Raw genomic sequence first — 21967 nt, forward strand, 5'->3', positions numbered from 1 at the left:
AGTTCACTCTCCAACTGACTTTTACTAGAAGCAGGCCAGGTCTATACTCCAGCCCATGGTTAGATTTTTTTTATTTTTTTTTCCTGTGCAGCCTTTTCTCTGATTAAAAGGTATGCTCACATTTTGATCCTCATATGTAATTGTGGGATCGAATCCTACTGCTTTTTTTTTTTTTTTTTTTAACTTGCAAATGCTTGAGATTAAGTCAGGAACTTTGACATTTAAGTGTCTATGCACAACTAAATAATTTAAAAATACAACGCGAGATTCCAGTTGCAATATCATCATTCATGAAGAAAGGGAAGAATCATTTAAAATGTAGGAGTGCCAATTAGAGCTAATTATATGGAGGATGTATATGATAAAATTTTACACACATACTGTAAAGATATATATATTTATGTAAAATATCTGTATGTAAAATGAAAAAAGTCTGGCTGTTAGATCACGCAGAAGCAGTAAACTTGTTCTCTACCTAACTATAATTAGCATGCCTGTAAGATCACAACCAGAGTATAGGTAGATACAGAGGGTATGAGAGCCCAGGTGATACTGATGATGACCAAAAGATCTTGACCACTGAGGACATGATAAAAACTTATTCTGAAAAAAAGTTTCATCATATCTTTCCAGTGTTATATTACATGTTTTGCATTTCACTGGTTCATTAAATGTCACTGAAGTTAACTGAAGTTATTTCTCTGATACAAAAGAAGTTTGACATCTTCCTCATGGTTCCAGTGTGCCCAGTTCATTCCTACAACAACCAGCAAATACTAGTTAACCACATTTCCAACTCATATGAAAGCTTTCTTATGATGTGCCCACATTTTGTATTCCTGAAAGTTCCTGCATACCTTTCCCCCCCAAATGTCATTAAAATTCTTTGAAAAGTTTCATAATATTACTAACTTGTCCTATTAATATTTTATTTTATTTTATTTTATTTTATTTTAAATTTTATTAATATTTTAATTTTTTATTTGGAAAACTCTGATCATGATAATATTTTACATTTTTCTTTACATTTTTTTTTTGAAAGCATGGGTTTCAACCATATCATCTCAGAGTTCAAGAAAAAGCTCTTTATATATTAAAAAAAGGAAAGAAAATTTTGATGCTTGGCTGCTGCTGGCTCTCTCTCTAATCACTGAAACAATGAGTATTTTCGGCTGAGGATCTGTTACGCCTAAGTATTGATTCAGTTACACCTGGCACAGACAAAAGCACTAAAGTCAGGTCTGCAGGTTGGGGATGGTTTTCTTTGCAGAAACTGGTGGAACAGCTTGCTGCTCCTGAACTTCCTCCTGCCTCTCCCCACTGCGTCTGCAGGACCCTGCCTTCCCCCTAGCTGCTTAGTCCCTTCCCTGAGCTTGGCAGCTTTTTGATTGTTCGGTGTTTCTACCATTTAGTGATGTGAAACCAAAGGCTTTATTTTAACTCTCACAGTCCCAGCACCTATGTTCTCACCCAAACACTTCATCCTTATGCAGCAATGTGGAGGGTGGACTTTTCCATGATATTTCTTCTTCTTTGTGCTAATGGTATTATCCCTCTACCTTTTGAAGGTATTCAGTCTGTTAAGGTGTCCTCCTGTTCCTGGGTGATCACCAACACAAAGCTAATATTCTAATGCAATTTCCACTTGACCTTGGAACAATGCTAAACTGGACTAATTTTTATTTTTTATTTTTTTGAAAGCAAGGCACATATAACAATCTGTGTAAAATTTAAAGCCAAACTTCCACCAAGTCATGTGGAAAACCTATGCTCACACCAGCTGTCTGCTGGTCATAAAACCAATCAGCTGAGATCAACAGTTAAAGGTTCTGCAAGAGTTTATTAACCCTCTGCAATGAAAACACAGTGACATGAGAGTTGCAAGAAATGGCTAATTAACTTCAATGAGTAGAATGGGTAAGAAGAAATAAGAAGTGAAGAAAATTGGAGAGAGATAAACAGGGCATAAACTTAAGCCACTGAAAAAAGAAGTAAGAATTCATTAACTCTTGAAATGTGCGTATTTCTGAACCCCAACAGAAAATTATGCATATTGTAAACAAAATACCATCTACTATAGGTTTCTGCTTTTCCTGAGAAAGAGGCTGAGGTATAAAGTGACCCCGCAATGTTGATTATAGTGTGATGTTTTGTAAGACACTCTGGTAGATGTTTCTCAACTCTTCCTGAAGATCTCAGGCTTCTAATAAAAATACTTATCAAGGGCCTAAATTTAACCTATACACAACAGCTCATGTCAGTGGAGGTGGAAACAGACTTTAGGCTGTGCTTATGAGCTGGGTGACAGCACACAGAAGAAAGCTTCTGGGCCAGAGGAACTGGTCGTTATGGGTGAGTCTGGGAATAAGGAGACAGTTGATTTGATTCAGGACAGACCACACCTTGGACATATTTTTGCTTGCTACAGAACTGCTTAATAAACATGGTAAATATTTTTTTTTCCCCTAATACTTTTTCTTCAGGTGAAAAAAAAAACAAACAAAAAACCAAACCAAACCAAAAAAAACTCTGCATTTTTGAAAGAAGCATTAATTCACATGCTTGGGCCATCAAACTGGTGGCAAAAAGCAAGTAGGAAATGCAGCTTAGCAGATGTCTTCTTCAGACTCTAGGATAGAGTCAACCTTCACCTTGCCCTATGCAAACAGAGGTTGGCCTCTATGCTTTAAAGGTTGCCAGAGTTATAAATGTAAGCTATAAGTACTCAAGGAAGAATCTCCTCAGTCACCAAATCCAACACTTGAACTCACAGGAAAGCATTAAAAATACATATTTAAAGCTGTATCAAATTCTGCTTTCCAAGAAAAACTCTCACTGTTGGTTATGATGCCATCGTATGACTGAAACTATAGGCACTTTCATTGTCATTTATTTTTTTTCCCCAAGAAGTTTAACATTTAAACCAGTACTTCTGTATTCATGGCAGTGACAGGTACTAGGCTTGAGAAAAATGCCTATTTTTGACACCCAGCGTGGGGACACAGCCTCAGAAATCATTCAGCGACCAAGTGTCCTGTTGCAGAATGAGCTAAAGAGGGAATTTACAGTTTAAACATTAAACCTGTTGTTTAGCTATTAAACAATGAAATTGTTCTAATCCCTTAGGGATGGAGACCAGCCTGTCATCTCTGGTTTTGGGTTTCCAGCAAATGTGCCCAGCAACGTAATTTTCCAGTGATATCAAGGTCAACTGGAACACAAGTAATGAAAGAGATGAAAAACTGTACAAATCTCTGCACAGGTCATCTCAATTTTGCCTGCGTTATCATGAACAGAATGTGTACACTTTTCTTTCAAAGAATTGGAAAAAAAATTACTTCACAGGTTATTAGCCCTCTTGGGTTTTAAGAATCCTTCCGGGGCTAGAAACATCACTATTACTTAGCCCTCCTGCAATAGCTGATGGTGGGTCCCCTGTTTGTTCTTTGGAATGACATTTAATTCTGATGCCCTGCAGCACTGCAAAACTCTCTCCATTTGGCATGAGGCATGAAGTGCTCTCTCAGAGCTTCCTGGCTGAACCTGCTAGAGGTGCTTACTCATGGCAGCCAGAAACCATGAGTACCTAAAAGCCAGCTGGGGAAGGCCTTAGGAGAAGTCTTTAGGAGGGTGTTCAGAGGGGTGCAAATGCCCTGACACCAGATTTGCTCTGCCCCTGGGGAGGTGGTTGCCCATAACCCACAAAGGGTGCAGCATGATGCTTGATCAGGGCTTCATGCAAGGAGCCCTGGTACTGCGGCTTGCAGTGCAGCACCAGGAGACCCTGGAGACTCAGCTTGGCTGCGGGCTGCTTTTGAAGATTAAAAAAGATAGCTCTGCTCCTTCCTGCATGCTCCCCGCCTGAAACCACATAGGCTGCTAGTGCTTGCACTCCCCAGCCTCTGGCAAATTAGGCAGCTGCTGGCACCCATGCCCTTTCTCAATCTTTTCCTCTTTAAATTTGAGGTTGTGCAGACACAATTGTTAATGCCGAAAGGGCATTAAAGTGGCTTACCAAAGTTCAGACCCACACATCCAACCTGCTGTCATTAAAGTGACTATCTGGGGAAAGCACAGCACCTTGGTGGACCTGGTTTATGGGGATGGTTGCCAAGCAGCCCTGGAAAAGTCTGTGGAAAAACACACCCTCAATGGGCTATAGATTTCATAAAATAAATCACTTGATAGCCGAGATATGCTTTTGCTAATTAATGGATTTAGAGACAGAGTTACATGGTCAAGGCCCTGATGGGGCAGCCATAATAAAAAGAATCTCACCTCTAGAAGCAGAGAGATTTCAAGAAATGTTTGCTATAATAACTGTGCAGATGTGTTGCCAATGCCCCTCCCCAAAACAAACGACTCTCAGTCAAGCATGTTTGTGTTTTATAATCCTCAGATTTCCATTGAAACTATTTCTAAATAAGCAAAAAGGTCTCCCTCACCTCTTTGGTGTTTGTTTTCCCATAACTCTCTGAACATCTCAGTTACATGTGTCACAGGCACATCTTTTCTGTGGTTCCCATGCAGCTGCAGGTGTCAAAAAAATCTCCCTTTATACCTGAAGTAACCCAAAAACCTCTTTCTTTGTTCTCATGCTAATACTGTCAATTTTTACAAATTTATTTTAGTAACACACTAATGCATTTTAGAAAAATGTTTAAACCTCTTGTACTATATTTTGGGGAAAATTAGAGAAAATCTTTCTATCTCCTTTAGAGAAATGGCTAAGAAGGATGAAATGTATACCTTTCTTCTGAACCAGGAACACGGATTTATAATATGGTTATGTGTACTGTCAGAGAAATCTTAGTAGGAAGCAACCTCAAAGTTCCTTTGTACTCAGTTCATTTTAATATCTTTGTTCAAATAATGTCAACATCAGAATGTCTTTTTTTTTCTCTTAATATTTTCAATCAGCTGAAAATGTCTATCAAATTTAAACAGCAATGAAAATTAAGGACAAATATTTATTAATATATTTATGATTTCCCCACAGTCATTTTAACTTTTTGAACACACTTAATGGAGAACACCTATAATGTAGTTCCTAGGAGAAACACTTGTTGAAATAGTCACAGTAGTATTTTCCAGAAATGTTTCCTTGATACCAAGGAAAGATTAGAAAATAAGTATGGCGATATGATTACAGACAGTGTGATTTTAGGAAGTCCCTAAAAATGGAGTCAAGTTTATGATAAGGTGAAAAATCTCAATTTGTCAAATCAGTCTTTATTTTCTTTTCATTGTGAAAGCAGTTTTGACAATGGCAATAAAGATAGGCCTTTTCCTACTATATAGATAAAGCCGGATTAATATTAACAGATGACGTACAACCCTATAACTCAAAGCCGTATCTACAAAGAAAAAGTCCCAACACCAACTGCATGCAGCAAAAGTAAAACCAAACTCTCATAACCCAGAATGGTTCAAAGCACCCATATGAACTACGTGAACTGTTGCAAACCTGTGGGGTGTGACCCCCAAGACCTCTTTCCAAAACAGCACATAGAGTAAGGAGCCCGAGCAGCTCCTTGCTCTGGTGGTAATTTATAGTAGTAATCAATATATGGACCACAAGGTAAACAGAGTGAATTATGTGAGTTACTGTCTCGATGTATAAAATAGCTTGCCCTTTGTCACATGAAATGCTGTTAGCACCGTATCTGCTGAAACACACAATGCCTGTGAGTAGAATTAGAGATGAAAGTACACACGGGCGCAGATGGCACAGCCCGACATGGGCAATGAAGCATTGGTGGGTGTACTGTGGGATACAGCGTGGCTCAGCTGCAGGCAGGCGAGGGCAGCGTTACGTGTTTTCTCTTTGTGCTATCCCTGAAATGGTGCGGAGCGACCCAACACAAAATTGGTCTGGAGCTGGAGCGGATGCATTGAGCTGTCAGGGGCAGAGCCATGACAAGACACCGCGGCGCCGGGGACACACCTTCACATCTCCTCTGCCTCTCTCCCTGGCCAAGGGGACCCGCTCCTGCCCTCCCCGGGCTGCTTTGAGCCTCGGGGACATTGTTCCCCATGCAATGATGTCCCCAGTCATTGCTCTCAGGAGGAGCTGCCTGGCTGGGCACAGCATAAGTGGTGGAGGGGGGTGAAGCCACACGCCCCACACTGATGCTGCTGTCTCATATGACCAGGGTGAAGCAGAGATAAAAGGAACACTATACCCCACCCTGCTCTCTCAGGCAGACCTGTGCCCTGATTTAAAGATCTTTCATTGGTGGTAAAGCCCTTCAGCATCTATGGGACCTGACAGGGAACTGAGCTTCAGGCTGGTGGCAATGAAAAAAGCATGTGCTGCAAATGCTGAAACTCCACAAGATCCTCAGCATCTTGCCTTATACTGTGCTCCACTGCATCCATTTCGACAAGCTCCAAAGTCAAACATTCCCTGCTGTACCATGTTATGCAGTAGAGGCAATCCCCATCCCAGTGTTAGATATCCTCATCTACACAATCTATCTGCAAAATAGATCATTTATTTTGGTGTAACAATAAACAGTAGCAACTCTAGTAATCGCTCTTCACCCCAGTTTTCTTCACTGTCCCTGTCTTTTGAGGTCTGTGTCAATGTATTTACAATTTCCCTTCTTACTACTGCAATGTAAGTCACCACTGTCAGGATTAATGATGTCTTTCCCTTGCTTGATTTTTCTTCCCATTTACCAGCTTCTCATTTTCATGATATTTTTATTATTAATAGTAATAATATAATAATAAAATAGTCTGGTACCCACACCAGTGTCAGAGATAGAAAGATTCCTGTGTTGTGTGCCCTTTTGATTTTGGAGAGGGGACAAGTGGTGGCAAACGTGTGGTCTGTGCCCTGGGAAAGTGCCCATATTCCTGAGTCTGGGATAAACTGTGACTAAAGGAACCAAAACACTGCTCTGCCTCTGCTGGCACACAGCAGCCAGTCTCTGAGTCTCTGTCATCCCTCACTGCCTGTGACAGCAGCAATGAAGAACATTTTCCATGAGAAGGGCTCTTCCATCAGCTCTGTGTGCTTCAGCATTTTCCCACCCAATGGCTCCTTCTTTCCCCTCTTGTGGCAAATTGAAAATGCTCAGCCTAGTGTTCAGAGGGGAAATACGAAGTGATTTTAGACAAAAGGGTGGATGGGAGAATATTTGAATGATTACACTTACAATTACACTGTCAGCTTGCTCTTGCCAATGCTTTCTCATTGACATTATTGAAGATAACACTCAGTCCAGCGTAATATCTTGAAGGCACAGGTCAGATAACTAGAGAGCTCTGTAATGTTCTTAGGAGAGCAGCTACTTTAAAGTTATGATTTACAGTCTGATCTGCATGTGGGAGAGAATGCCATCTCCTTCACCCAGAGGCTTGACTTTTATGGGTGGTCTTCTGCCAGGGTCCAGGAGATTCAAGAACTAAATATATTTTTTCTTTCTTTCTTTTTTTTTTTCCTTTTTTCTTTTTTCTTTTTCTATATAAAGGAAAGGTCCTCAGAATTGGCAATATCCATTTCCCTCATTTCAAGGAATATAATATAACAAAGAAAAATGCTTGTGAAGATACCCCATGCAGCTAGAGGGCTAGATGGTGTGTACCCTGGTTAGAACTTCAGATGTGTTCTCCTGGCTGCCGTGTACATAAACCAAAGAAAAAATTTTAATTGGCATCATGTTTAAGAATTTGTCATTAAAGTCATAGGTGTAGTGACCTGTTTTCAGGTTATGGGGTAAATGACAGCTACAGATACTCAGCTAATTGATTCAGAGCTTTAGCTTTAACTCCCTATAGAAACAAAAGCCACTGGCTACTTTTAGCCATTTGGGGAACAAAAAGAAATCTCTCACTGCTGGCTTTTGGTTTATTTGAGGTCAAGAAAGATATGCCTTTCCATAAAGGTGTGCGGAGTGGCATGCCATAAAGATTTTATTAGTTTGAGCTTTGGAATACCATATTACTCGTAAGTGCTGAAGTTGTGAGTAAACCACGACCGTGATTCTATTGTTGCAGGAAAAATGGAAAGCCGGTGCTCAGCATTAGGCAAAGGAATACCAGCCTTGCTGAAACCTGTGACACATTTCCAGTGCCTACTGCAGGAACAGCATTTTGCCAGTGACATGTTCAGTATCGGCAACACACGTATATGTATATATATATGTACGTATGTATTTATACACATATGTATATATATGTGTGTGTAAACACATTTATACTGTGTGTTGTCAAATGTCTAATGGGGGCAACATGAAGATAACATATACATTCATACATATTATATGTTATATACTATATAGAATGTATATACGTATATACATACCTCATGTATTATATTGCTATATACTATATAAAATGTATATAGGTATATATGTACCTACACATATACATATTTATACAGAGTATGTTATTCTAACTCTAAATTAACTGAATTTAACTCTTAATTTGCAGGAACAGAATGTCTTCTCTTATGCATTTAGCAGAAGCCCCTTTCCTGCATTTGATAATGGCAATAAATACACACATGTATATATATGTATGTATTTATACACATACATATATGCGTATATGCATAAACATAGTTATACTGCATGTTGCCATATGTCTGATAGGGCAACATGCAGATAACATGTACATTCATATATATAATATGTTATATATTATATGTTATATATTATATGTTATATATTATATGTTATATATTATATAGAATGTATATATGTATACACGTAGGTACATGTGTATATATATGTATCCATTTATACAGGTACGTTTATACAGAATACGTTCTTTTAACTCCCAATTAACAGAATTTAACTCTTAATTTGCCGAAACAGAATGTCTCCTCTGATGTGTTTGGCAGAAGCTCTTTTCCTGTAGTTGATAACGGCGATATATAGGCATACGGGCTCACACGTGTGTATATTTATAGAGACGCACATTGACACAGAGCGACTTCTATGCACGTACGACTAAAATCCACTCACTGGTGTGTGTGGAGGTGCACGCACACCGACCCAGGCGCGTACCCACAGGTGCCTACAGCGCGTCACCCCCTACCCCCGACTCCCTGCCTGTCATTCCCCCCGTGCAGGGCCCGCCGGCGTGCAGGGGGCGGCGCGGGGGGGAGCGGAGCCGGGTGCCGGGGCTCGGCCAGTGCCCGGCAGGAGGCGGAGCCGGCGGGGCGGCGGCGGCGGCAGGTGCCGGCGGCGGGATGGTGGCGGCGGCGGGGCCGTAGGGCAGCGGCGGCGGGGCCGGGTGCGGGGCGTCGGGGGACGCCATGGGAGGGGGCGTCGGGGCCGGAGACCCCCCGAGCCGCTGCGGGCCGCGGCTGCTGCTGCGGCTGGTGCCGGTGCTGGCGGTGCTGGCGGCGGGGGCGGCGGAGGCGAGTGCGGCGGCGGGGAGCCCGACGCCCGACGGCACGGTGATGGGCGCCGGCACCCCGCCGAGCCCCGGCGGCACCGCCTCCGAGGAGACGCGGCTGCACGTCTTCACCCTGGACTACCCCCACGTGCAGATCCCCTTCGAGATCACCCTCTGGATCCTGCTGGCGTCCCTCGCCAAGATCGGTGAGCCCCTACCCCCACCAACCCCCCTCACCACTACCCCATCCCTTTTCCCCTTCCCTCTTTCCCCGGAGGTCCCGGGGCTGGCGATGCTCTCGCGGCATGGACATCCCGGCGTGACTCGGTGGTGACAGCCGGAGGGACCGGGCTTGGAAAAAGGGTCGAGGAGAAGGGCGATGCCCCCCCGGCCCCGAAAGCACCGGGGCCGGGAGTTCACTCAGCCCCTTCCTTCCTCGGTCGTCCCCGCTGTCATTTGAGCGCTTTCTCTTAAAATAACGCCGGCTACAATGACAGCTTCCTAACAGAACAACAGATCGATGGAAAGCAAATATTTATGAGGAAGCCTTCTCATTGCGCTTTCCCACCGTTCACTCATGTCCCGTGAAAGATGAAAAATGCGGCGCTGAATGAGTGAGAAAGGCCACTTATTCCCTCATGTGGAAATTATTTGTATTGCATAGTTTGACTGTTTTGTGAGGTTTATATAGCATGTTTTTAATGAACTATCTATGGCCTGGGCAGAAGAATAAGTGCAATATGCTAATGTGAAGAATGTCAGGTAGAGGCGTCCTACAGAGCTATGTAAAAATCACTAAAACTATAAATGGTAAACTCTATGTCTTCTTAACAAAAAGATAGCCTTAACGTCAGGGATAAAGCTGGGGGAGCCAAATAAAAAGGTGTGCTCATACTCTGGTTGTTTAAATCAGAAGCCAGACTTGGCAGCGCAGATTTCAGTAAAAGCTCCAATCATACTCACTTTGACGAAACAGTTTGATACAACTTAAAACTTTGACTTCTGCCTGTGGCATTTAAATGGACCATGTCACGTTATTTACGTATTGCAAGACAGGTAATTGAAATTCTGAAAAACCAAAAATTTGTGCTTACCTCCAGCACCCAGTTAGTGTTGAAATTGGAGGCCTGATCCCCTACCCCAGTAACTTGCTGTAGTTTCATTACTTTCCGCAGATTTATTGTATGCTGCATCCGTTAAGGTTGCATGTATCTTAATGCATTAAGTATGCTTGTTTAGCCTTGAGTATGTAATTAGGCATTTGCAGAATCAGGTTGTAGTTCAAATATGATCCTCTCAAATATATCATGAACTGTTATAGGCAGAAAATACAGAGTTCGGTACAGAACTAATCTCAGCCGATTAAGTACTGCAAAATTGCTCTGGCTTCTGCGTGTAGATACAGCAAGAACTCTTGAATAATCTAAGACTAATGAAAAAAGTTTATGTTTTATTAAAGATTACAGGCAATCCATTTGAAACATGTAAACACATACGCACATAATAATATATAGATTCTGCAGGACTGTGTACATTATAATTGTCATGATATTTTGCTAGTGTATAGGCACCTAAAAAGCAAAAAAAAAGGAGACTTGGCTACTTTTATTTCCCAAGATGACTGCAGTGAAATAAATATGCAGAGAGCATAAGTGAGGAGAAATGCCTATAATTTAAAAATGTTTTCATTTATACCAAATGAAAGCCGATGTGGCTAATCGAGGGTGTTATCCTTGCTGTTACGAGTGTGCACTAAGCAATGAGGGCTGGATCCAAGGGAGGCCCTAGGTGTGGCAGCACTCGGCTCCACCACGCCTACCTGCAGGGGCCCTGACTCCGGGACAGGAATTAGGAACATCCAGTTCTTGCTGCCGGAGCTCCTTTTGCTCTCCCTTATCCAGCCACTGGATCGGGTCACTACACCTGCCCAGCGCAGACTCTCATCACTCCTAAGCCACATTCCCACAATGTTAATTTTGCACTCGCTTGTGTCCTCTTTGATAGGTAGCCCAGACAGCAGAGTTCTCTAACCACTGAGACACAGCAATGTTGGCTCTGCCACATCCTGCTGTGTTTCTAGGATTGGGCCATTTCAGTTCAATGGGATGGAGAGGAGTTTCTCAGCCCATCTCTCTGAGCCTGTGAGAGAGGCTGCTCTCCCGTAGATTCCTTTCTCCAGCATTTCCTGCTGGGCAGCACAGGCATCTTGCCCGTGTCATGCCACCTTGAGACTCACGCACTGCCCAGGAAACTTAGGTGCTTAATCTGGCATCGCAAATTCCTTTCTGGGGCTAGGCACTGAGCGCTTACGCATGGCACTGCTGAACAGCAAACCTTTATGAGCAGAGCCCTAAGTTCTTCTCAGTTGGAAGGAGCTCAGAAGATGTGGCCAAATTTAATAACAGCTCTCACGGTGTGTGTAGGATCCCAAAGACAACTGTATCGCAGCACCTGCTTGTTGCCTGGTTGGAGCCTTTCTGAACAAATGTGATTTTGCAGAAGAGCAGTTTCATCGAAGCAGAAAGATTCCAAGATGTGCTTATTGTTACAGATCTGAAAGGTTTTTCAGATCCTGTCACTGCAGACTAGGTTTACAGAGAGCACAAAACGTAGCATGAGAAAGGAAAACTTGAAGTTGTCAGGCAGAACTTAAAAGTTTTGATGAAGTACATTTTCACAAAGAAGTTAGGAACAGGCTGTGTATATTCCAAGATAAAACAAGAGCACATTTTGAAATGTAAGAAATTGCCTTGAACAGAATTGCTAATTTCTGGCTACTTCTAGTTATTTATTATCTTGCGTGGTGATACCACAAATGAGGTATGTTACTAACATGCTGATGGACTCCACCAGTGGACTCCACCAGTGCTTTAGGTGGTATCCAGTGCACCCCAAGCATGCTGTGGTGCCTAGGCAGTGAGGCTCATGTGCTTACTGCCCAGTTTTGCTGAATTCCTATGCCTCTAAACTTACAGAATGTTCTCTAACTCGTCCAGATTCCCATTACTACATTTAATCACAAATACATGATTAGAAGTGCAGCTTCTGGGAACCGAGCTGATATCCTTCCAACACTTCTTTCCTGAAAAAAGGGTTAAACTGTTCAGCACCTGAACTCAGAGTGCCCTTGGAAAACTCACACATAATCATAAGTACATGTCTCAATAGCATTTTCAGCATCAGAAAGCATTGGATTTCACCCAAGAAGTGGGAAACCAGGGCTCTAAGGACTTCCATTTTGAAGAATATTGAACTTGCACTTTAGGCAATGCCCAATGGCCTGAGGGCAAACATCTTCCATGCTTCCACTGCATAGTCAGGAGTCCAAAAACAAGCAGGGTTAGAGGAGGAGAAAGTAGCTATGGTCCTGGGTTCAGCATAAAGGGCCAAATAGTCATGTGCTGCTGGGGATCTGCTCCCAGGACACTGCGGGCAACATGGCTGTGGATCTGTCGGAGCAGGGAAGATGTCCCTCATCCTGCAGGACAGCTGTGCCTGAGTTGGTGTGCACTGGATGCCATCTCCTGGCTATCTGCCCGTAAGTGGGGAACCACAGCTTGTTCCTGAGATCACCTGTGAATGCCTTTCACGGAGGCAGGTAGTCTTTTAGGAGTTTTGATGTGGCTTACATGGATAAAAAGCACATTTAACATAGTTAAGTATAGTAAACATAAGGAGCCCTTATGTTACCTTCAAGGATGAGGTAGAGTCCCAAAAGCTCTGAGAAGACATGAGCTTTCCAAACAGTGACTTGTAAAGGGAAAAAAAAAAAGTTGTATTCATAATAGACATTTCATTGCCTTTGTGTTAGAAGTGGCTGGGAGTTTTTTGTTTGTTTGTTTGTTTTTCATTGAAAGCAGTATTTATACAAATTCTCTTCTTTTCAATTTTTATTTAGAAAATTATTGAAGATACTTTTAGAAGACTTTTAAAAACTTTTCTGCTAGCAAAACCTACTTAGCCAGGAGAAACTTCAATCACTGCAATAGAAATTTTGGCATCCTGCCACTGCAGAAACTAAGGCAAACCATAAAATGTTTAAGTGGAAGTAGCTGAAAGGTGAAGAGTCAAGTGTCCAGAAGGCAATTCTTGTGTCTCCAGGGTCATTACCTATTCTGCCCATGCGATAGACTGGATATTGGTGATTCCTGTTTCGAGGAACGATAGTGAATTTGGCAGTCCTTCTGACACATCACATAGGCTGTGTTTCTAATTTTTAAAAACTGTATTCATCCAGAGAGGAAAAAAAAAAAAAAAAAAGAAGTTTGAGTTGCTCGTTTTTAAAAGTAGCTTTAACAGTTATTGAATATGTAAGTAAAATTCTGTAGATTAAAAAAGCTCCCCCCTTAGTCCTTCTTAACCACTTGTTTTTCCTAACTATAAACTCAGGCTTTTTTTTTTTTTTAACCTGGAAAAAATCTATGATGAGAGGGGAATTAACAAAATCAGTGTCACAAGATACAGAAACCTGGAACTGGTAAACTAGATGTGAACTTTTCCAAGTTTGCACTAGTTTAACTGTTTCGACTACAGGTGTGATTTTTACTGAAATAGTTTAACTGAAATAGATGCCCGTTATTACCACACCCAGTGTTTCCGTGCAGCTCTCATTTAAAATAATTTAAATGCTTTTTAGTGAGGCAAGAATTGTAGGATCTTGTGGGTGTGGATAGTTTTCTATATAATTATGTGGGCCAAATATAGATAAGGAGGAGCCTGGAAAAGATTGGTATCGCCAGGACCTGGAATGTGACCTTGGTGCATACGGTTGACCATTCCATTAGATTGGCCAAAGTAAGTTCCTTTGGAACATCTCCCATTCATCACACACACACGCATACACACACACAAATAAATAAAAAAATCACCTCTACAGTAATCAACTTCTAAAAGTAATCAGAATCTTTAAATCAAAACTATTTGGCTTTGAGAATTTTAGTGAGCTATGGAACAGTCAGTCTTTAAGTCGTCATTCAGAATTTTTTAATTTTTTTTTTTTTCAGTACTCTGCACAGTCTGCTTATGAGAGACTCTTGACACTACCATAATTCATATAACAGAGAAGAATGAGAATAATAGTACAGGTTGCAATTTATTGTCACTTCATGAAAAACACGTGGTTTTTTTTTTGTGTGTGTGAAATTAATTTGAAGGCTCCACTAAAGTTAAAAGAATGTGTCTTGGAGTGCTCCTCATGGTCTCTAATGAAGTGACCGTGGGTGAGTGAATGCAGGTCAAATGTGCTAGTTCCCCTAGCTCTGAGACCCTAAAACACACCTAAAAATAAAATGAGTGTGTTTCTTAAGCTTCTTTGTGAAGCTGTGCATGGAGGAAGGTGTGGTTACTTTGATTTTTTTTTTTTCCTCTCAGATGTAATTTGCCCTGTAGAAGTCTTTGGATCATATTTCTGGGGTATTCCACTTTATGTAAAAAACAAACAAACAAACAAAAAAAAGCAATTTCACAATCAGGGCAATAGTTGTTCTATTAGCTTGAAAATCTAGCTATTAAATTGATTCTCCACCAAATTAACTGAATTAACTGCTGTAGCTCACAAATTTACATTCACCTGTTGTAGTGGTCCATTTCAGTCTTTGCAATGAAAATGAACTTGCCCTGCAATTGCTGTTTGTTTACTATAGAGACTAAGATAACAGAATCCAGAATAGTCTTGGATTCTGTGCAAGTAACTATTTCACTTTCTTGTGTTTGAATTTCCTTTGAAGGCTTTCATCTTTACCACAAGTTGCCCTCAATAGTACCTGAAAGCTGCCTCCTTATTCTGGTTGGATTGCTTCTTGGTGGCATTATTTTTGGAGCGGAGGAGAAGTCCCCACCTGTAATGAGCAGTGATGTTTTCTTCTTATATCTTTTACCACCGATTGTACTCGACGCTGGATATTTTATGCCAACTCGTCTTTTCTTTGAGAACTTCGGTACTATATTCTGGTATGCCGTGGTAGGCACACTCTGGAATGCCATTGGCATTGGGATTTCACTTTATGGAATTTGCCAAATCAGTGCATTTGGTTTGACTGATATCACATTGCTGCAGAATTTGCTCTTTGGCAGCCTCATTTCAGCTGTGGATCCTGTGGCAGTGCTAGCTGTTTTTGAAAATATTCATGTCAATGAGCAGCTTTACATCCTGGTGTTTGGAGAGTCATTGCTGAACGATGCTATAACTGTGGTAAGTTACTTGGTAAATGGTGAGTTGATAAAAATGATAAATGATTGTTTGCATGTCACTGTGTTATATCTCCTTGTATGTGTGTGGTTATTGCAGTTTGCTAAAAGAGGGAAGTCAGTAAGTGCTAATGCATTTATGTAATTTTCTAAACTTCATGTTTAGAAACTATAATAGCCTGACTACAGCAGAGCAACACATAATGGTAGCATATTTGCTCAAGTGATTTTACTACCTGACCTCTTTAGTTTCTGTATCTTTTAATACTGTTACTTCCGTAATCCTAAACTGGAGGATTTCCTCAACTGCAGAAATGTCGTTGGATGGGAGAGGGAAAAGGGCCAATGTGGAGTGTCCCTGCAAGTTCGCAGGGAGAACGGGCCAGTCACTGAGCTACCACAGGCACAGGATCCACTTGATGGTAGGCATTTGCGTGTGCCTGTCCAGTTGGAACTGCACTGAGACCACCTATACATTTCTCCCAGGCTACAGATGAGATAGGACAGCCACCCGGAGGTAGCCGTTTCTAATCATTAACTAGCTGAACTGGGTTTGTGGTGCTGACCTGAAGACAGCAATCTGCAAATTCTGCTAACACCCTCAATGCCCCTCGTTTGTACCTGATGACACCATGTCTGGAACATTACTTCCATTTAGCCATGCCTAACTTGAAACCCTGCCCATGTTAACTATGTCCTGGCAATGGAAATCCATTTTATTTTATTTTTTTTATATTCCAGAAGGATCATGAATGTACATGAATTGGGTCTGCACCATCCCTGTCTCTGTCACTGGCATCTTATCTACTGTCCCACTCCATGCAGAACTGTCCTTTGGTTTTCTTCCTCTCTAGGACTTTGCCTCATCTGCTTAACACATGCATTTCTCAAATATTTAATCTGAGCCTTGATACCAATTGTTTCTTGTGTGCCCATACTGTTTTGTTCTCCTAGGCTTCATGTTTTACCTGACTCTGCTGCTATCCAGTCAGCTGAATCACATCCCCTTGCATGGCCTTGCCTTAGAGCCTAAATTTTTGCATTAGCTTACTGCTGAAACTGCCTGTTCTGACTAATCTGTTACCTAAAGCAGACGTGGAAAACAGTGGGTGTAAATACCGTGTTTCAAATAACTTGGCAGTTTAGCCATGGCTGTGCCTTGTTGCTATTCACTCTTAATGACCACTCATGCAAGGGAATTCTTTCCATATTATTATTATTTAAGGGGAAAAAGGGCTACTTTTATGTTAATATAAAGGTTTTTCTTCTTGATTTTTTTTTCCAACTGAAATTGCTTTTTCCAGTCACAAAATCAATCGCCTTTCCACTGGAGCAGCGGTTAATCCAGTTTTGCTAGCAAAACACTGCATCCTGATGACGGATGTATTTGTGTGTGACATGGCAGATTACTTCAAGGCACCGTTTTTATAGGCACTGGCATGGCAATTAAATAACCATGATTTGCAGCTTTTCTGTAGGCATCATTATAGCCTTCTTTAGGGTCCTTTCTCACGCACTGCCTTCCCAAACACCCCAGCACAGGGGGAGCTACTCTGAGGAGCCTGTAGGGCCAACTGGGCATATGGCACTGGCCATGCATATATTCATGAGAGAGTGAAAGGGATTTGGAGTGTGTTCGGTCTTACTTCCCAGCTATTATTTAGAGGTGGTACTTGGCAGCAGACCAGGTGGTTTCCTCATGCTAAGCACTGGTCTGCTAATGGCTCCCTGTTACGGTTTTGCACACCTGCAATCATGTGCTTAGACTTAAAACATGACCCAGGCCATCGCATGAGTTCTCTGTGGGGTGTGCTTAGTGGACTTTGCCTTCTGTCCCCACGGCAGTGCTGCCAGAGTAGTTCTTGCTGCAGTGTGGTCAGGGTAGCATGGGTGCCTTCAGTGGGATGTGGGGATGGTGTGGGAGGGATGTTGAAGTCGGGCTGGCCATCAGTGTGGACTGCCCAATTCCTGCCTGCAGACACCAGCCACTAAACCACAAAAGTACCACAAAACCCGGGGGCTACACAGACAGGCAGTGCAGTACAGTGTGACTTCAGTAACCATGCTTTCTAAATACTTTAAGCCCTTCTTCCTGCTAACCTGCTTGCACTGCCAGGCTGTTCCTAATAAAAGCTTTTGTTTTGTTAGGAATCTCAGCTCTGCTGTGCTTCTCAGATGATCTTGCATTCCTGGTAGGTTTCACGATAGGCCTGTGCATTTGGATGATCCATTTATCGTGCTGGTGGAATTTCTGAGCTTGAATTTGGCTGAAGGCAATGTTTGCCAGTCAGCTGTAGTGCTTCTCATTCGGGGTTGGTGCTTTACCAGCCTCCTGGGTCAGTGACAACTACCATGATAAAACTAAACGGCAAGATCACAGATGAAGCTGAGTGTTAGCAGTTCAAATTTCAGTCCTGGGCTTAAAATCACAGAGACGGACCTAGTGTCATTGCAATAATATTATTCCCTTGTTAGAAAACATTGCAGCAGTACTCTGTATTCTGCCTCTACTGAAAACATTATTTTAGAGTGCTTTAAAGTAATTTCAGAATTAAAAACTAATAACTGAGAACTGATGAAAATAAGCAATTAGCGTCTAGGAGGAGCAGAGATGCTCTGAGACATGATTAAGAAAGGATTGGTGACTGATATTATTTGTTGCAACCTTCAGCGAGTTCAGCTAAGGGATGTTGAGTAAATGCAAATCTTGAACTTGAAAAAAACCTGTTCTCATACCAAAAGCATTGCAAAATGTGTCTAGTGTTGCTGTTGTTTAACTCACCTGAAAGCTTAAAGAGAGCTGTAAAACTGAACTACCTGTAGAGTAAAAGGGAACTAAACCTGATTATGATCTCATGTACAGTAGTGCAGATAAAGAACAATAAGGACGAGATCGAAATTGTATTCGTGAGATTCCATAGTCCTAGCTGCTGCTTCTAGCACGGCAGTCTGGTTTTGAACCATGAACATTGCTTTTCTTCTTTCAAATGACTTCTGGCAACAGACTCAAGATTTGTAGGGATGTCTGATGGAACCAGGCTCCGTTCGATTTGCAGTGTGAGTACTTCGCTGTGAAGATGAGGCGATGTTATGAAAAGGCTGTTGCATGAGGAGGTCACAATTACATGCTTCTTTACAGGTGGCTCTCAGTGGCCTTACCTCAGAGACTTGCCATACATATACATATATTTATATAGTTAGTTTTGAAAATGTAAAACAATTTGACACCACTTAAAGAAAATAGTCATCTTCCATAATACATATGAAGGGACTATTCTACAAGGTCAAATTCTGTAAATGTCTTGAAGAATAACACAACCCTGGGTCACAAGTCACAAATACCAAGAAATGGCTCAAGGAAAGTCCTCTCCTTGCTTGACACAAAACAGCAGTATTTTTTCTTCAGCCTGTGATTTGGAGAGCCCTGGGAATCAGTGGACTGGAAGGTCTTTTTTTTTTTTTTTTTAGGGTAAAAAATAAAGGCACAGCTATTGTCAGGAGGCTTGATTCTGTTATGCTTTTCTCCATGCAAATTCATAAGGTCCACAAATCAAAACAGGTTGAAAACTACAGGAGCATATGCCATTACTTTCCTGTTCTGCACGGGACACAGTAGCAAGGAAGAGGGCAAAAAAAGGCTGGTAGTCTGCCTCAGAGCAGCAGGGTGAATGGGTTTGCCGAGGTGAAAAATGACACTTCTCCCATGTGGACTCATTGTGAGGGTATCGTTCTTAGGAAATGAACAGTTTGTGCTCCTGCTCTTGCCCTTTTTGCTGCTTTGTAATGAAAATCAGAAATTACCGGTGACCCTGCTATGTTTGATTTAACCTTCTTTTTTTCATGCTTGCACTGGAATATATATTTTTTTCTTTTCTTTTTCAGTTCTTTCCTTTCACTTAGCCTAAAGGACCCCTAATAGCCCATGTCTTTGCATTAGTCTTTAGTGAGGACTTTTACCTGTGTAAGACCTCTCAAATTTTGGCCAAGAAGAGCTGTACAACTTTCTTTCTGTCATGTGAGAGAACAAGACTGCAAAGGTGACAAATCCCTCCCAGTATTCAAATACCTACATTGTTGGCACAATGCAAGTACTGATAAAACATTGTTCTCTCAAATAGCATTTCTGATAGAGAAACCTGTCTGGTCTACTAAGAAGCCCAGAAAGAAAGCACAGGTTTAACTCCTATAAACTGTCCAAGTTGCCTAGCCTGGTGTTTGTTATGACCAAAGTGGCTTAACCTGTGACCCCAGTTTACACTTCTGGCTTAGATGCATTCTGTAATAGGAGTAGGACCAAGCTTTGGGCTGGGCAAGGAGAGCACATAGCCATCATGGTATCGCATGGCTGGGAGCACACATACAATGAATCTGCAAGAGGGGAGACAGTTTAATATTTCTTTAGGAGTGACTGATTCTGTTGTTGTCTTTTAAGTAGTAACTGGCATACTGAATGTTAGAGAAATTTGGACTTTATATCATTCTGTTTCCTGCGTAGAACAAAAAAGATTTCTGGCCAAGAAAATATAAAAATCTCATTGACCTCATTTGTTTAGGAGGACTGTTGTAAAAACTTTGAAAACGAAACTGGGCAAATACATGTTAAGAGGTCTTCTAATGGGAATTAAATCCAAATCTCTAGAAATAATCTCAAATTTGAAAAGTCTTTAAATCATTGGATTCCTAATGGTTGGTAGAGAAAGACCACTTCATGGATGCTATGTTTCTTGTGATCTTTGGGGTGGTCACAGTCCATTTCCCCCATGCCAGACAGATCTATGGTCTAATTCAGTGCTGCAGCTCTTGGTGTCCTATGTAGCTCAAACACGGTTGAAAATAACATGAATTTTCACCAATTATGAAGCTGTATTTTTTCCTCCTCCTTTTTTATTTCTTTGCTTCTGGGGAAAATCTGAAATAGCCATTTGAGGGGAAATTAGAAGCTCTGCAAATGAATGAGTTTAAAGAAAATTTAAGTGAAGCTTTGGACAGGTCTTTGAATCCGCCAGGTAAGGAGTCCAATCATGACTATGCTCCTGGCCTGCAGAATGATGTCAGTTGAGACAGTGCAGTCTTTTGTCTCCATTTGCAAAAATGGAATAATTATATTTACCCTTCTTCGTATATCTCCCTGATATTTGTGGAGGACAAGTAATATGTCAGAAGTAAACAGCAGCATATCTCAAAAGTGTGTTCAAGATAGAGAAATACAAAGTCCAGCATTGAATCAGAGAAACATGATAGCACAAAAGGAAATTAAGAAGAATTCAGAAACATGATGTGCTTTTTTCTTTTTCTCATAGGTCCTGTACAATTTGTTCAAGTCTTTCTGCCAGATGCGCACAATTAAGGTTATTGATGTATTCGCTGGAATTGCTAACTTCTTTATAGTGGGGATCGGTGGAGTATTGATTGGAATCCTTTTGGGATTTGTAGCAGCCTTTACCACCCGTTTCACCCATAAAATCCGAGTGATTGAGCCACTCTTTGTCTTCCTGTACAGTTACTTGTCATACATAACAGCTGAAATGTTTCATCTCTCGGGCATCATGGCGTAAGTACCCCAACCTTCAGTAATTATAGCACCCAAATAAGAATGCCAAAGGGAACTGCAGAGAGGACCAGATTTTGCAAACTCTGCCATATGGCCTCATTCCACTGTGCATGGCAGCAAAGCTGGCTTGAGGATTTCCAGCCTCTCCCCTCCTGCTTCCATCCCATTGTCTCAGCTTGCCACCACACCAGCTGTGTCACTAAAACTGCCCGTGGCATCACACCATAAACCATATCTTTGAAACGTTCCAAGTTAAAAATAATCCCTTGTATTTTTGGTGGGGTTATTCATAACCCAGATCGGCTGGTGACCCAAGTCCTCATATGACCCTGCCACCAGTCACAAAGGCATGGCTCAGGGGTGGCACAGAGTGACGTGGGGGCAGCAGTGGCCGGCAGGGAGTGGGAGTGGTGGCTGCGAACCTCATGAGCTGGCTTCGCTGCTGATGCCAATGTATTGTGAAACTGCATCTTCACACAGTCATGTGAGCAGCCAGTAAATGCCATTCAATGAAGACAATGCATGTATCATCCAGGCAAACTCCTGCTGGATTACAAGTACAGTAGGGATTGGATGAGTGTAGGATTTGCAGAATCTAGTACTATGGTAGTATAACACTTTAGTTTAATATATTCATACATGTGCCTGTGTATTACAAGGCTGTCTGCGTACATCGTTATGTACAAAAAAAATATTATTCTTCCCACTGCTAACACATAAAAATATTTTCCCTCCTTGGGTTTTCACTCCTGGGCTTCAGTAAAGATAGAGCACGGACTCTCACTTGGTGCTGTTTATACTTCAGCAACCTCAACTTTAGAAAGAGCCTTTATGACACCTGATATATGGTTTTCTTTGGTTCCAAGTAATATTTTT

General features: G+C 41.6%; 1 protein-coding gene across 1 annotated transcript in view; it reads left to right on the top strand.

Moving 5' to 3' along the window:
* Positions 1-9271: 9271 nt before the first annotated feature.
* Positions 9272-21967, top strand: part of SLC9A2 (solute carrier family 9 member A2) — a 31571-nt gene continuing 18875 nt past the window's right edge. The window contains exons 1-3 of the mRNA XM_035558107.1: positions 9272-9560; positions 15081-15544; positions 20841-21091. Coding sequence (XP_035414000.1) covers positions 9272-9560; positions 15081-15544; positions 20841-21091 — 1004 coding nt within the window. The remainder of the gene's footprint in view (positions 9561-15080; positions 15545-20840; positions 21092-21967) is intronic.

This window comes from Cygnus atratus, chromosome 1 (genome assembly GCF_013377495.2).
Source record: "Cygnus atratus isolate AKBS03 ecotype Queensland, Australia chromosome 1, CAtr_DNAZoo_HiC_assembly, whole genome shotgun sequence".
NCBI lineage: Eukaryota > Metazoa > Chordata > Aves > Anseriformes > Anatidae > Cygnus > Cygnus atratus.